The following is a 12,998-nucleotide window of genomic DNA, read 5'->3' as shown; positions in this document are numbered from 1 at the left end:
TATAAACTCCCAATTAACACTTCTGGATTCTTCCCTCCTCTATCCCTCCATCGTTCTATTCAAACCTACTAACAAACTCACATATCCTCCACTCCACTCCACTCCACTCAAATCAACTCATACTAATACTGTACTCATATTTCCCTATATTAACCACCACTAATCATTTTGGGTTCCGGAGTAGCGTGCTACTCGCCGAAATGCTCTTTGACACCTTGTCAGGGGTACTAAGCGCTATCTAAATACAATTACAATTACAGTCTACTTTCTGGACAGTGTTAAGCTTATACGCTGTTGTAGTAATACAGACAGATATATTGAGCAGTCCAGACTGGTTGTGCAAGCCTTACAGTAGAAGAAGAGAAACAAGATGGTAAGGTAAGTAGAAATTTAGAAAAGAAACATTAATTAGAAGAAAAAGGGGAGATAGGGGAAGTTCTCAAGAGTTAAAAACATTTAAGTGTGCTACTGGGTGCACCAGGATGAGATGGATCTGGACCTTTTCTTTCCCCTATTCCAAATCTCTCTCTTTTGAAGTGATAACGCGTCCGAACCTTGATAATTTGACTTACAGGGGGACTCGTTTTAGGCCAATGAATCTTTTGACCACGTTTGGGGACTTCCCAGAACGAGATATCCGTTTAGCATTTCAATCAATAGATCAATAACCTCATCAATATTCACGATAACTGATCAATCAAATTAATCAATAACATTTAATAAGAATCAAACACACCATGACCTTTCAGCCATGAATAATCACACAAATCTAATAAGATTTAGGATATTTATTCCCTATTAGTTACAATCTAGTATCATATTTATTAGTCGCAATATCAATAAGCACATCAATACCACTATAACTTGTCAACTCGAGTAAGACTTTAAGAAAGCATAAGTCATGAACATTAGAACAAAACACAACGTTAACAGGAGTCAACTTTAGCAGAGTATCATTAGTACATTATTCAACAAAGCGAGAATTCATTCATTTGTCTTTTGCACCCGATATTAGTGAACTCCTCAACTAACCTCTAATTAGCATCAGTATGTTGGGCTTCATGCAAAAGAATTTAGCAACATGAATTTGGAAAACATCTAACTATGGTCTCTATCAAAAGAGCAGTTGGTACCTAGAAAGAAAAGGCAAACAGACAATTACAATTTATCATCAGATAGTTTCCCATCCGAATGAGTCAGTCTGCAGGATCAGTCTTCGTCCTCAGGACATCAGTCGATTCGCCATCAGCCAGGACAGACAGGTAAGTCTCAGTAGGACATAGCAAGAAAACTCTTCCCTCATAAGGAGAAGTGCATAACAGGCAAGGGGTGGGATGAGGATGGTTTAAAGTATCAGACAGCTAAAGACAAAGTCTCTCAGAATGGCAAAGGGTGATGAAGAATGGCGAAGAATGGCTCGATAATGGCTGATTTCTCTTCCGGTCACACCGTTATATCAAAGTTGTCAAACAAGTCTCTAATTTCCCATTGGGCAATAGTTGGTGCATCGTTATCTCTGTCCAATAATTCGTCACACACCTTACTAGAACTTTCACCTAAGACAGTTCTCATGCAGTTTGTTGGTTCCTGTGATTGACGTCTTCAATGGGTGGAATGTCAGGTAAGAAAAGTTACACTTGTCGTTCCAGTCAGTAGTTCCATTATCTTCCCCTAGTCCAGACGACCTTGCACCTGCTGCAAATTACACTGTTGCATTCAGCAAGAAAGTCTCATTGAGCAAGTCGGGTCCCATGAGAAACAATTTTGTCTACAGCTACCCACATATCTCTAGCTTCTGGGAAAGTACAGCTTTGTGTCCTTCAGAAAAGCAGCACATTGCACTTCAGAAAAACACAGTTATTATGACACCAGACAGCTAGGCCCAGACCCTTGCTAACTAAGGCGTAGTGAGTAATTTAGCATAACCCTAACACATAACTCTTAATGCTAATACAAAATCATACATTAGTACTCTGTTAATTCATTATTAGTCAGTTTCATTAATCATCGTATACATTGGTGGCCACTCCCCATGGGCACATTTCAAACGCGTACATTATTTTTCTTCTAACACATTTTCTATGCGGCTTCATTATACATTATATTGCAAGCTTTTCATGTTAATATTAATTCTAAAAGTCACACTCCAACAGAAGCATCACAACGCACCCGGCAAGATTCCTCTTTGAAGGAGACGTAGCCCTACATTATGTTGAGAGGGCCGGTAGCTCCCTCCCAGGGGTTGCAGAGCCTCCCACCAGGTAAGAGCTAGTGCCCTATTAATCAAACTACCGCAGCGATGGATGGGTTAATCCACCAAAAGTCCCTGCTTGTCATTGCTGCTGACTGATGGGCAGGCGTAGACTTATTTTTATGGGGAGTCCACCTCCAATAAAGGCCCGGACTTTCTTTGAATGCATCCAAACACAAATTTGCAGACAAAACAAATATGATATGGGCTTGCTAGTGCTTAGTGAGCAAACACCAGCTACATTTAGACCAGTTTTAGGTTTGTCTAACTAATGACAAAGTTTTTAGGGTGGGGAACCTGCAGGTCTTCCTTAAACCTACCAGTTGGGAGTCGTCTTGGGAAGCGCATGCACCCCGACCTCCAGCTGGTGGATAACAGATGGGCCAGTCTCCTCAGCCTTTATGCCTATCTCTAACAATTAAGGGATCATTCACTACCAAAAGGAAAAAGACTGGAAAATTGTCTGTGTGTTATATGTTTCTGGGTGGAGAGTGATTATTTTTTGTTACGTTATACCTCGCTGCTTAGGATTTATCACCTGGCATAGAAATTCACTACCCACCTGGAGGGAGAGGCATTTTTTATGCAATACCTGAACACCTGAGTTGTTTTCAAACTTTTCTGCAAAACTTGTATTACTTCTATATGAGCCTAGTCATTTTTCAATACCTACGTCAACAAATCACAGTACTTTATTATACACGTGTATTTCAGTGTACCCAGCAGGAATGCCCACCCACCAGGCCTCAATAATTGCTCTTTAGGAGGACGGCCTCTTTAAGACACGGAATACCTAGGTCTTCTCCGAGAATTGAAACATAGACAATTATTTTAATTTCTTATTTAGAAACTTCGAATCCATGCAGATTTTTTAATTTAATTGTGAAGTTGGAACATGATTTTTTCCCAACCAAAATCTTGAAGGGGTGTCTGGCGGTATAATACAAGTGGAGTTTGTGTAAGTTTTTTCTGCTTTATTGAAGGATGCGTTATATGTAGTTGTATTCATATGACTGGTCTGTATTGTTCTAATGGACTGAATCCAATATGCACCACATTTTCAACAGTATATTCTCCTTTCTGCGCAGGCCCTGCAATCCCAGTAGGGGTAGATGTGCAAGTTGAAAGCTTGGACAGTATTTCTGAAGTGGATATGGTAAGTCCTCCTGTCCCTTTCATTTTTTTGTGAAACATTGAACAAGAGCTGCGTGCATAATTTTATGCAATAAAGGTGTTATTTCCTGCTGGCATTGTACATTTTCCAAGTTCGCCTTTCCTTTTGCTTCACAGGATCTTTTGTCGGCAATCTGCCTATATTAAACTTTTGCCCTCATTTTCATCCAGGTGGAGTAATGTGAAATGAAAGGAAACCGTTTTTTATTTTCCTTACTCTCACCATTGGGCTCTCTGATTTATACATGTCTGAACGCAGGTTATGATTCGCTATAGTTTTTCCATTATCTAAATAAGGCAAGTGAGAGACTGAAGTGTCACTGCCTGTTTACAAAGATGTCCATTCTCACATCTGTCTTACATGAAGAATCAGGAGCCTTTACACTTGCTTGTTATACAACATTTACACACTTCCAAGAGATGGGATTTGTCAATAAAATAAGAGAGCTTAACTTATCTATGTGTGTGTGCAGCTGGCACAGGGGAAAAAGACCCTCATTGGGACACCCCAAAAATAGAGGTGCACCTGAAAAGCACATATATGCTTAAGGGGCATGTGTGTGCTCTATTGCAAATAAAAAAATAAGCACTTTGAGGTGTATTTTTTTTAAGTTGCACTGGTTACCACTGACTTCAAGTTGGTGGTAATTGCATCTCCAAAAGGCCCAAATCTCATTTTGAAATGCATGGTACATCAGAATAGTAAATGCAAATGGGAAATCCCTATTTGCATTTCCTATTCTGGGAATCGCAAATAGCGATTTCTACAGGGTAGAAATCACAATTTGTGATTCCTTAAAGGGCTTTTTACATTAGATAAGCCCAGTTTGCATTTCTTAGCCTGAAATACCGATTTAGACCATTAAGAAATACAAAAAGGCTTCGTACATCTGGCCCAATAACTCTAGCTTCAGGGGAAGGCTAAGAGGAAATAAACAGTAAAACACAATGAGCGGACCTGTAGATTCATAAGCAGATGCAGATTTGGTTGCTGTCTTGCTTGTTCATGTCATCGCCCTCGATCTGCATAGTTGTCATCTTTGTGCTCCATCCTGAACAGAATTATGACTAGTGAAATTGAAGAAGCAGATGGGAGGATTGGTAATGTTGGAAATAAGCTACAACTCTCAAGTTCCTCCCTTGGTAAATATAAGCCAATAACCACACAGAAACACTCATCAGTTACAAGGGATACGGGGAAGGTTTTCTTTGCCCAGTTTTACCAATATGGGCATTTGACAGTGTGTTATTATTAGTTGGGGGACACAAGGAAATAAACATTTTCAGATTTTACTTAATTAAACAAAGGAAAAGAGCTACATAGAAAGCAAAACAGACAGGAGACTATAGAATCAGCTAATAGTTAATTTCTTTAATCAATGAGTGAAACAGTCATGGGCCTTGTCAATGGTCTTTCCTACTGGGAAATGGATCCGTTGCCCTAAGCCTACCACTGCACTCTTGGGGGTCTATCTTGCCTTTTGATACAAGAGGGGATGAAGAGATGAAGACTGGGCTAGTGCGCCTTGCACATCTGTTTTCATGTTGTATATCAAGCTTTTGTACTTTGTGACACCGAGGTGGGATTTCAGATGCAAAATATAAGAAATATACGTGGAAAGAAATTAGTGCGACAGTCCAACAACTGGACTAAGCAATTCAAATAATTTGTTTCACCGTGTCACTTTAACAAATGGTATCGGGGGTATCAGAAAAAATGCGATTAGTCGCATTTATACCTTCAAAATTGTTATAAAGCTCAGAAACCATGGTTGAAAACAACCAACATGTATTAGGGTAGATCATATGTAAAAGAAAAACAAATTGAAGTATGATGAAGTACAATTTAAAATACTCGATTGAACACATATATACATCATATAATAAACTATCAAAAATATATTAACTTCTTACAATAAAAAAGAAAAGGGAGAAAGGAAAAAATATTCGTACCAAGTGTGAAGTAGCCAAATAAAAACTGTTAGTCTTAACCCTGGTGTAGGCTAAAACATTTTAAACTTTCCAAGCAGACTGGCAAATTAATGAAAGAGAGATGTAGTATTCATGGGGATTTGAGAACTACTTCCAATTTTTCTGTTTGTGTAAAGGGCGATTTAGTGTTACAAAGAAAGTAGGTGATAGGGGACCATACCTATTCTCTTTTGAAGGTTAATGAATGATGAGTTACAAACCTTCTGTCTAATTTATGATTGTGCCAAGCAAAGTTTTCTTTGAATTACTAGTTATTTGTCGGAAGGCAATAGCCAATGGAAATTAATTTATTATTAAGTAATTCAGAAAATCATTTATCAGTGAATATTCCAAGAGAATATGTTTGTGAGTTGAAAGGGAAAATTAACTTGAAAAACAATATTAATTTAAATTCTTAGTTTTCCAAAAAAAGAAATAGTATTTGGGAATAAAAATAACATATTGTTGGAAATGACCCTTTTTGCAGGGTTATCCCCAAACTTTTTACCTTCTTCTCCCTATTTGTTCTAATCTGTTTTTGCTGGTTTATTGTCTCTGCGCACTTTACCACTGCTGATCAGTGCTAAAGTGCAAGTGCTCCCTATGTAAATTGTATTAGTGATTGGTTTATCCATGATCGGTATAGTTGATTTATTAGTAAGCCCCTAGTAAGATGCACTAGAGGTGTCCAGGGCATGTGTATCAAATGCTACTAGTGGGCCTGCAGCACTGATTGTGCCAACCACATCAGTAGCCCTGTGAACATGTCTCAGACCTGCCACTGCAGTGTCTGTGTGTGCAGTTTTAACCTGCCAATTTGACCTGGCAAGTGCACCCACTTTCCAGGCCCAAACCTTCCCTTTTTATACATGTAAGGCACCCTTAAGGTAGGCCCTGGGTAGCCCCAAGGGCAGGGTGCAGTGTATGGTAAAAGTGGGACATGTGTTGTACATGTCCTAACAGTGAAATTCTGCCAAATTCGTTGTTCACTGTTGCAAGGCCTATCTCTCTCTTAGGTTAACATGGGGCTGCCTATAAATATTATTAAAGTGCAGATTCCCTTTGAGAGCAGACAGAAATGTGGAGTGTGGGGTCTCTGAGCTCACAATTTAAAAATACATCTTTTAGTGAAGTTGTTTTTTGGACTGGGAGTTTGAAAATGCCACTTTTAGAAAGTAGGCATTTTCTTGCTTAAACCGTTCTGTGACTCTGCCTGTTTGTGGATTTCCTGTCTGGGTCAGTTTGACAGCTGGGCTGTTTGCACCCCTCCTCTAGACAGTGGCACAAAGGGAGCTGGGTGTAGCCTGCATATCCTGATGAGTCATCTGAGCTAGAGTGGAGGGGGGGGTGGTCAATTACACCTGAAAGGACTGTGTCTGCCCTCACACCATGCAGTCTCCAACCCCCTTGTGTGTGTCTGAAGCCTGGCCTGGACAAGAAAGGATCTTGCAAACAACTGGGACTTTCCTTTTAAGTTTGCCAACTTTAAAGGCAGAAAGGGGTCTAGGTATTGGACCCCAAACTCCATACTTTTAGAATCTTTCTGGAATCAAGAGGAACCTCTGCCAAGGAGAAGAGCTGAAGAGCTGGAAGAGGAGTACTGTCCCTTTGCTCTGTTGCTTTGCTGGACTGGCCTGAAGTTGCTGCGTCTGCCATAAAAGAGAGCAAAGGGTGAACTTTGCTCTGTATCCTGCTTGAGAAAGTTCTCCAAGGGCTTGGTTAGAGCTTGCCTCCTGATGGAAGTCTCAGGGATATCAAAGACTTAAGTTGAATCTGCCTACATCACTGGGAACTGTGTGGTTTGTGCTGTTCAAGGAGAAAAATGACCACAATGCTGTCAATGATGCCGCTGACCTGCACCGTGACCTGCCAACGCTGCACGGATCCGCACAGAGCAGCAGTGCCCTACTTCGCACCATGACCCTGGTCTCACCGATGCAGTCATCGGACGACATCACTGAGCCACTGCTTGCACCACGACCTGTGGGCCCCGCACTCCAGCATGGGCATCCCTGATGACGCCGCTCCTGCTGACACCAGCGCCACTGCCTGTACCGTGGCCTGCGGACAATGCTCATGAGGAGCACGAAGCACTGTACCGTCCCACACCGCAGCCTCGGTCCACCGATGCCAGCACCATCAACTCCAGTGTCGTCAACAGACGTCCCTGTCTGCACCGCGACCCGTGGATGCCGCACTGAGCCCGTACCATGCCGCACCACCGACTTGGGCCTATAGACGACAGCGCTTCAGCAACAACAACACCACTGCGTGCACTATGACCTGGTGACACCGCACGTCACACCACCCCACTTCACACCGCAGCCCTGGTCTCACCGATGGCGCTGGATGCCATCAATGAGCCGGTGCCTGCACCGTGACCTGTGGCCAACACACGTCGTATCGTCCCGCTTCGTACTGCAGCCCCAGCGCTATCCATGCCTGCACTCCTGACTTCATCAGCCCGGATTTCGACCTGCCACGCATATGACTTCAAGGGCCCGATGACCCCCGCACCGACTCCAGAACCGAAACCACAACACCAGCAACGCTGCTCTCCGAAGCTCACCATGAAGATCACGATGGCCTGTAAATCCAAAGGTACTGTTTGTGAGTCTTCCCAACACCGTAGCTGGCCTGCGACTCCGTGGACCGGCTTGAACTGTTGGACTGTTGGTTTTGTTGATCACGACCCCGTGATAGTCCCAAGTGGAGCTATCGACTTCAAGGAACTGTATTTTTGAGTTAAATCATGTAAAAGTCATATCTTTATTACTGTATGGGGGGATTTTATTGTTTTGGTCTTGTTTTACACAGTTAAATATTGGTTATTTTTCCAAAACTGGGTGGTGTCCTTTTGTAATGTTTTCACGTATTACTGTGTGTTATGTCCAAATGCTTTACACATTGCTTCTGAGATAAGCCAGACTGCTCGTGCCAAGCTACCAAGGGGGAGCAGGGGTTATCTGAGCTGGGTATCTCCCTTATCCTGACTAGAGTGAGGGTCCCTACTTGAACAGGTGAAAACCATCTGCCAACTTGAAACCCCATGTCTAACACATATGCATTTAACCACTTTTACAAGATCAACAATTGCTATTTTCAGCTTTGGAAATCTTCACAACTTAAGGCTGAAGAAATACAATTTCAGAAAAATGAAATCTTGGTGGCAGAAATATACAGATACGTCATAGATGGATTAAATCCTGTAGGTCAGCACAATTGTTGGCAGCATTTCTCAGCACTTTACGTTTATGCTAATTTGACAAAGGGTACATTCGCACCATCGAACCGAGAGTTTAGAAGATATTTTCATCTCTCACACAGGTTTCACCGGACCTGAGACTGGGTATTCCATTATCACTGCAAATCTACAATTCTTGTACAACTTAACAGTGCATCTTAATTGGGTCATAAAACCTTTATACATTCACTATTTGCCTCCATTAAAGATCAGATTCGCTGAAAGAATCGTGAAGGTAAAGGTAAGGGTGACAGCATTGCAGGCTACAGCGCAAAACCTCAATATGGGAATAAGAAATAGAGTGTGTGAGACAGAGTGACTCATTCAGGAAGTTTGTAGTTTGAGAACAATATGCATGTTTTTATTGGCATGCTGATACCTTTTTGTCTTACATTGTTATACATTTACATCTGTAAATTATACTTGTACCATTAATCATATTATAAATGATTTCTGATGATATTGCATGTGTGAAATAATGTATGATATTACAAAGAGCGGATAGTTGGCCTGGGAGTGGGTGTTAAGGTTAAGTTACTAGTTTATTTTCATGAATTTTAAGAGCCTAATCCCATAGCGTCAGAGGACAGAAGCCTTACTGAGGGAGGAAGCCCCCCACTAGGAATGCACCATAATATCCTCAAGAAGTAAGGAGCTTTAATGACCCCAACCAACCAATAATCGTAATCATTGCCACAAACATTACAAGGCATAAATCTCCCGCCAGTAGAGGTTTAGGGCCAGATGTATCAGAGCGCAAATGGTATGTGACTTGTTACTGAATCGCAAATTGGATTTGCGACTACATACCGATTCGGTATTAGGAAGGGGCGTGTCAAGGGTGTTCCTTCCTAATACCGAATCGCAGAGGTATATATGATTGTTTTGTGACTGTGAAAGCGGTCGCAAAACAATCGCAGTTACCACCAATTTCAAATAGGTGGTAACCTATTTGCAAAGGGGAAGGGGAGACTACTGCCTACTCTTAAAAAATGTAAAGAAAACTTTTCATTTTTCTGTTTTAAACGCATCCCGTTTCCCTGTGATTGTAGCCATTCTCAATGGCCTACCTCATGAATATTAATGAGGGAGTTCCATTTGCGAACCTTGCGAATCGCAGTATGAAACTCATGGAGTTTCATACATTCAATTACAATTACTTAATTGCGATTCGCAAAAAATCGCAATTAGGTAATCGCTATTGGATATAATGATACATTTGGCCCTTAATGTCCACAAACATGAATGAGCATTAATGACCCAGGCAGCCCTGACCATTACTGGTCCACCATAGTGAGTATTAGTTGGCAGAATTGGTAAGGAACTTTAATGGAAGCAGTCATTAAATATGCAGAAATAGTCCTAGTCACCAAGGAGCTTCATGACCCCTCGCATTAATGATCATTAATGCCCTCAGGTAGTAATAAACAAACAACTGTACTTTCCCCGGCCTTCAAATGTACAAATTGTAACAAAGGCATATTGGAACATCTTTAGAACATTCGGTAAAAGAGAGAAAGATTTGACTAAAAGACTGTGACTTGTATTACAGAAAATATTGTTTATACCTCTAAATACTCATGTGACAATCATATGTAAGCCAGACACCATGGAATTCTGATTAACATCAGAACTAGAAATTAAAACGAGTGTGGCAAAGCATTACTGTGTTCTAAACTTGAGGTTTCTCAGCTATAATTTCTGGTGGTCAAGATGTTGACACAGCTATTGAGAGGAGGAGACTTTACACAGAAACATTAGGAACAATATATGTTGAATTTAGAGGGACTCATAATGCTCTTGAGGAAGAAATCAGCATAGAGGTGTTGCAAGATTTAGACATTTGAGGCTTTGTGAAGTTGACTGAAGTTTCTAGGCTTGACCTGATTACAACTGGTATCGGTGTACAGGGCACAGAAGGGTGATGTACTGATGATTATGAAGCAGGGCTCCATAAATGCTGGCTGTAAGGTTGCGGGAGGTGCTGCAGCACCCCCAAAATAATGATGCTTTGAGTTCCAAATGTGAATCAGCTTTGAAGATGGCTTTACATTTTGACACATTTGCTGTGCTTTCAAAGACCAAGGCCTAAAGCAGTTTTCAGACAAATTGCTGCTTATTCTTTTAACATAGAGACTTGGGTTTTCTTTCTCTTATTGCAAAGTGTGAGGATTTTGTAGAGTGAACTCTGTGACAATCTTGCTGGTGTGAAAGGAAAGGCTGTAGGATGTCTTCTAACACACAACACATTTGAAATACCTATAAATAATCTGTCCAAATATTTCAAAATATATAAACAGTTAGGAATGCACAAATGGAGCTCCCTTTTCTAATTCTGAAGAGGGAGGGAAACAAAGATGTTAATAGGATCGAAAGAAATCATTTCACTTGGTGATGCACAAATGGCAAATATTTGCTGAAACCTAATTTCCACACATTATTCTTTGTGCACTATATAGTTTTATAAGTAAAACTGTATGCCTGTACCAATTTAGTGGTCATCTCAAAGAAAAATGTGCTGTGTGTTAATGACAGTATGTACCCAGGAGCGGCTCGAGGGCCGTGGGAGGAGTGGGTTGGGGGGGCGCCGGGGGGCGGTAGGAAATAAACATTAAATGTAATAAAATAAAAAATAAAAAACACCTCCTAGTCGCTCCTCTTTCCCTCGACGCTCCTCTGACTCTGCAGGCACAGGCTCCCAGCCTGCCCTGCGCCAATCCTGACACTGCGCAGAGTAGCGTCAGGATTGGCTGGGAGCACTCCCAGGCAGACAGGGACCCTGTGGAAGCTCTCTCCAGCCCAGCAACTGGCCAAAATAGAGTGCATGGCAAATACCTATGTCAGCATCTTGTCCTAATTTAATCTGCTCCGGGATCTTAATTCCAACCAGTGTATTAATAACTTCAAATATTATCTTCCAGTAGGCATTTTGAACCTGACACGATGCATACACATATGGATCCATTAGCGTCTGCATCTCCACAGCGAGGACAATAAAATTATCCCTAGGGTTCCAACTCCATAGGTTAGCCAGAGTATAATAATCAATATTAAATATGGTAATTCTGAATTTTATGATTGGCGGAAAGTAACATCGAACCACCTAACTTTATAGATTCTTCAGTGGCAATTTTTTCCACACTTATGTTTAATCTCCTGCCCGACTGGGTTACGAGGGTTGGAGAAAGTGTAGCCTAGGTCACCCTCTTTTAGTTTTTCTGATGCACTGACAAAGCTGTGCGTCTCAACGACCTTCTTTATGTAGTGGAATTTTAGGCTTGTCATTTAACACCAAACTTTTTTCTGTTATCATCGTAGCCCCTAACATTCACTGAGATTGTTCTAAATGTATACATACTCACCATGTCTGATGCAACAAAACAAAACAACTCTTGCATTTAATAACAAATATTTTCCTTCATCTTCCTCACTTTCCTCAAACTTAGCAATGGCACAGTGGATGAAGGTGACCAAATGTGCTTGGCAGGGGCGTCTCCTCCACTAAAGTGTCGCCCCACTGGATTGAGGGGAAACTAAAAATAACACAACATTATTATCATTTTATTTTTCCTGGCAGTAGGAAGCAGGGGGTGGGGTGGGGCTGGAAGGCAGGGAGGGCGTGGGTGGAGGGCTGTAGGAGTGGCTTTGCAGCACAGAGTGTGCATGTCTTTTCAGCTGGCCGTGTTGGACCAGCCAAACAGACATGCGCACTTTGCATGCTCTCTACCCAGCTGTATTGCACAGCCGAGTGGAGAACATGCACAGGCTCCCACTCCCAGTCTGATAGGCGAAGCAGGCCGCTCAGACCAATCATGACGCTGCTATCATGCTGGTGACAGCAGCGCTGGGATTGGCTGGGAGCCTGTGTGCAGCTGGGAAGAGGACAAGGACAGAGGAGAGACGAACGTGTCTCCCCCGAAGGTAAGCGTTTTAAAAAATGTTTTTTTTTTTTTTTCACCGCCCCCACCCTGTCCAACCCCACCACCCCCGTTGAGTGGCACCTGCCACTGGTGCTTGGTGCTCTTTTATAAGTGAAACCCACGGAATAATATTGGTCAAAGTGAGTGTCCAAAACAAGAAAACCATGGCCTGTTACAAATTGGTAAACAGTACAAACACGTTCTATTACAGTGACTCTGCTCCGAGTACATTTTGTTATCTTCACCCACTGCACCGCTGTTAATAAGTTTTCTTTTCCTTTTTTTCTTTTCTTACAAATAAAGAAAAACTTTTGGGACATATTTATAATGCCCTAGTGCCACTATGCGCCACACTAATATCATTATTTTCGCTGTTAATGTGGCCCAACGAGGCTGAAATCCTCACGCTGTATTTACAGAGTGGCGCAATGCATGCATT

At 41.7% G+C, this 12,998-nt stretch overlaps 1 protein-coding gene across 1 annotated transcript in view; it reads left to right on the top strand.

The window, feature by feature from the left end:
• The window catches only part of LOC138296400 (gamma-aminobutyric acid receptor subunit rho-1-like), a 459,035-nt gene that overhangs the window by 283,583 nt on the left and 162,454 nt on the right, over nucleotides 1-12,998 (top strand). The window contains exon 4 of the mRNA XM_069235486.1: nucleotides 3,340-3,407. Coding sequence (XP_069091587.1) covers nucleotides 3,340-3,407 — 68 coding nt within the window. The remainder of the gene's footprint in view (nucleotides 1-3,339; nucleotides 3,408-12,998) is intronic.

Source organism: Pleurodeles waltl, chromosome 5, assembly GCF_031143425.1.
Source record: "Pleurodeles waltl isolate 20211129_DDA chromosome 5, aPleWal1.hap1.20221129, whole genome shotgun sequence".
Lineage (NCBI taxonomy): Eukaryota > Metazoa > Chordata > Amphibia > Caudata > Salamandridae > Pleurodeles > Pleurodeles waltl.
This window is presented reverse-complemented; position numbering and strand designations above follow the sequence as displayed.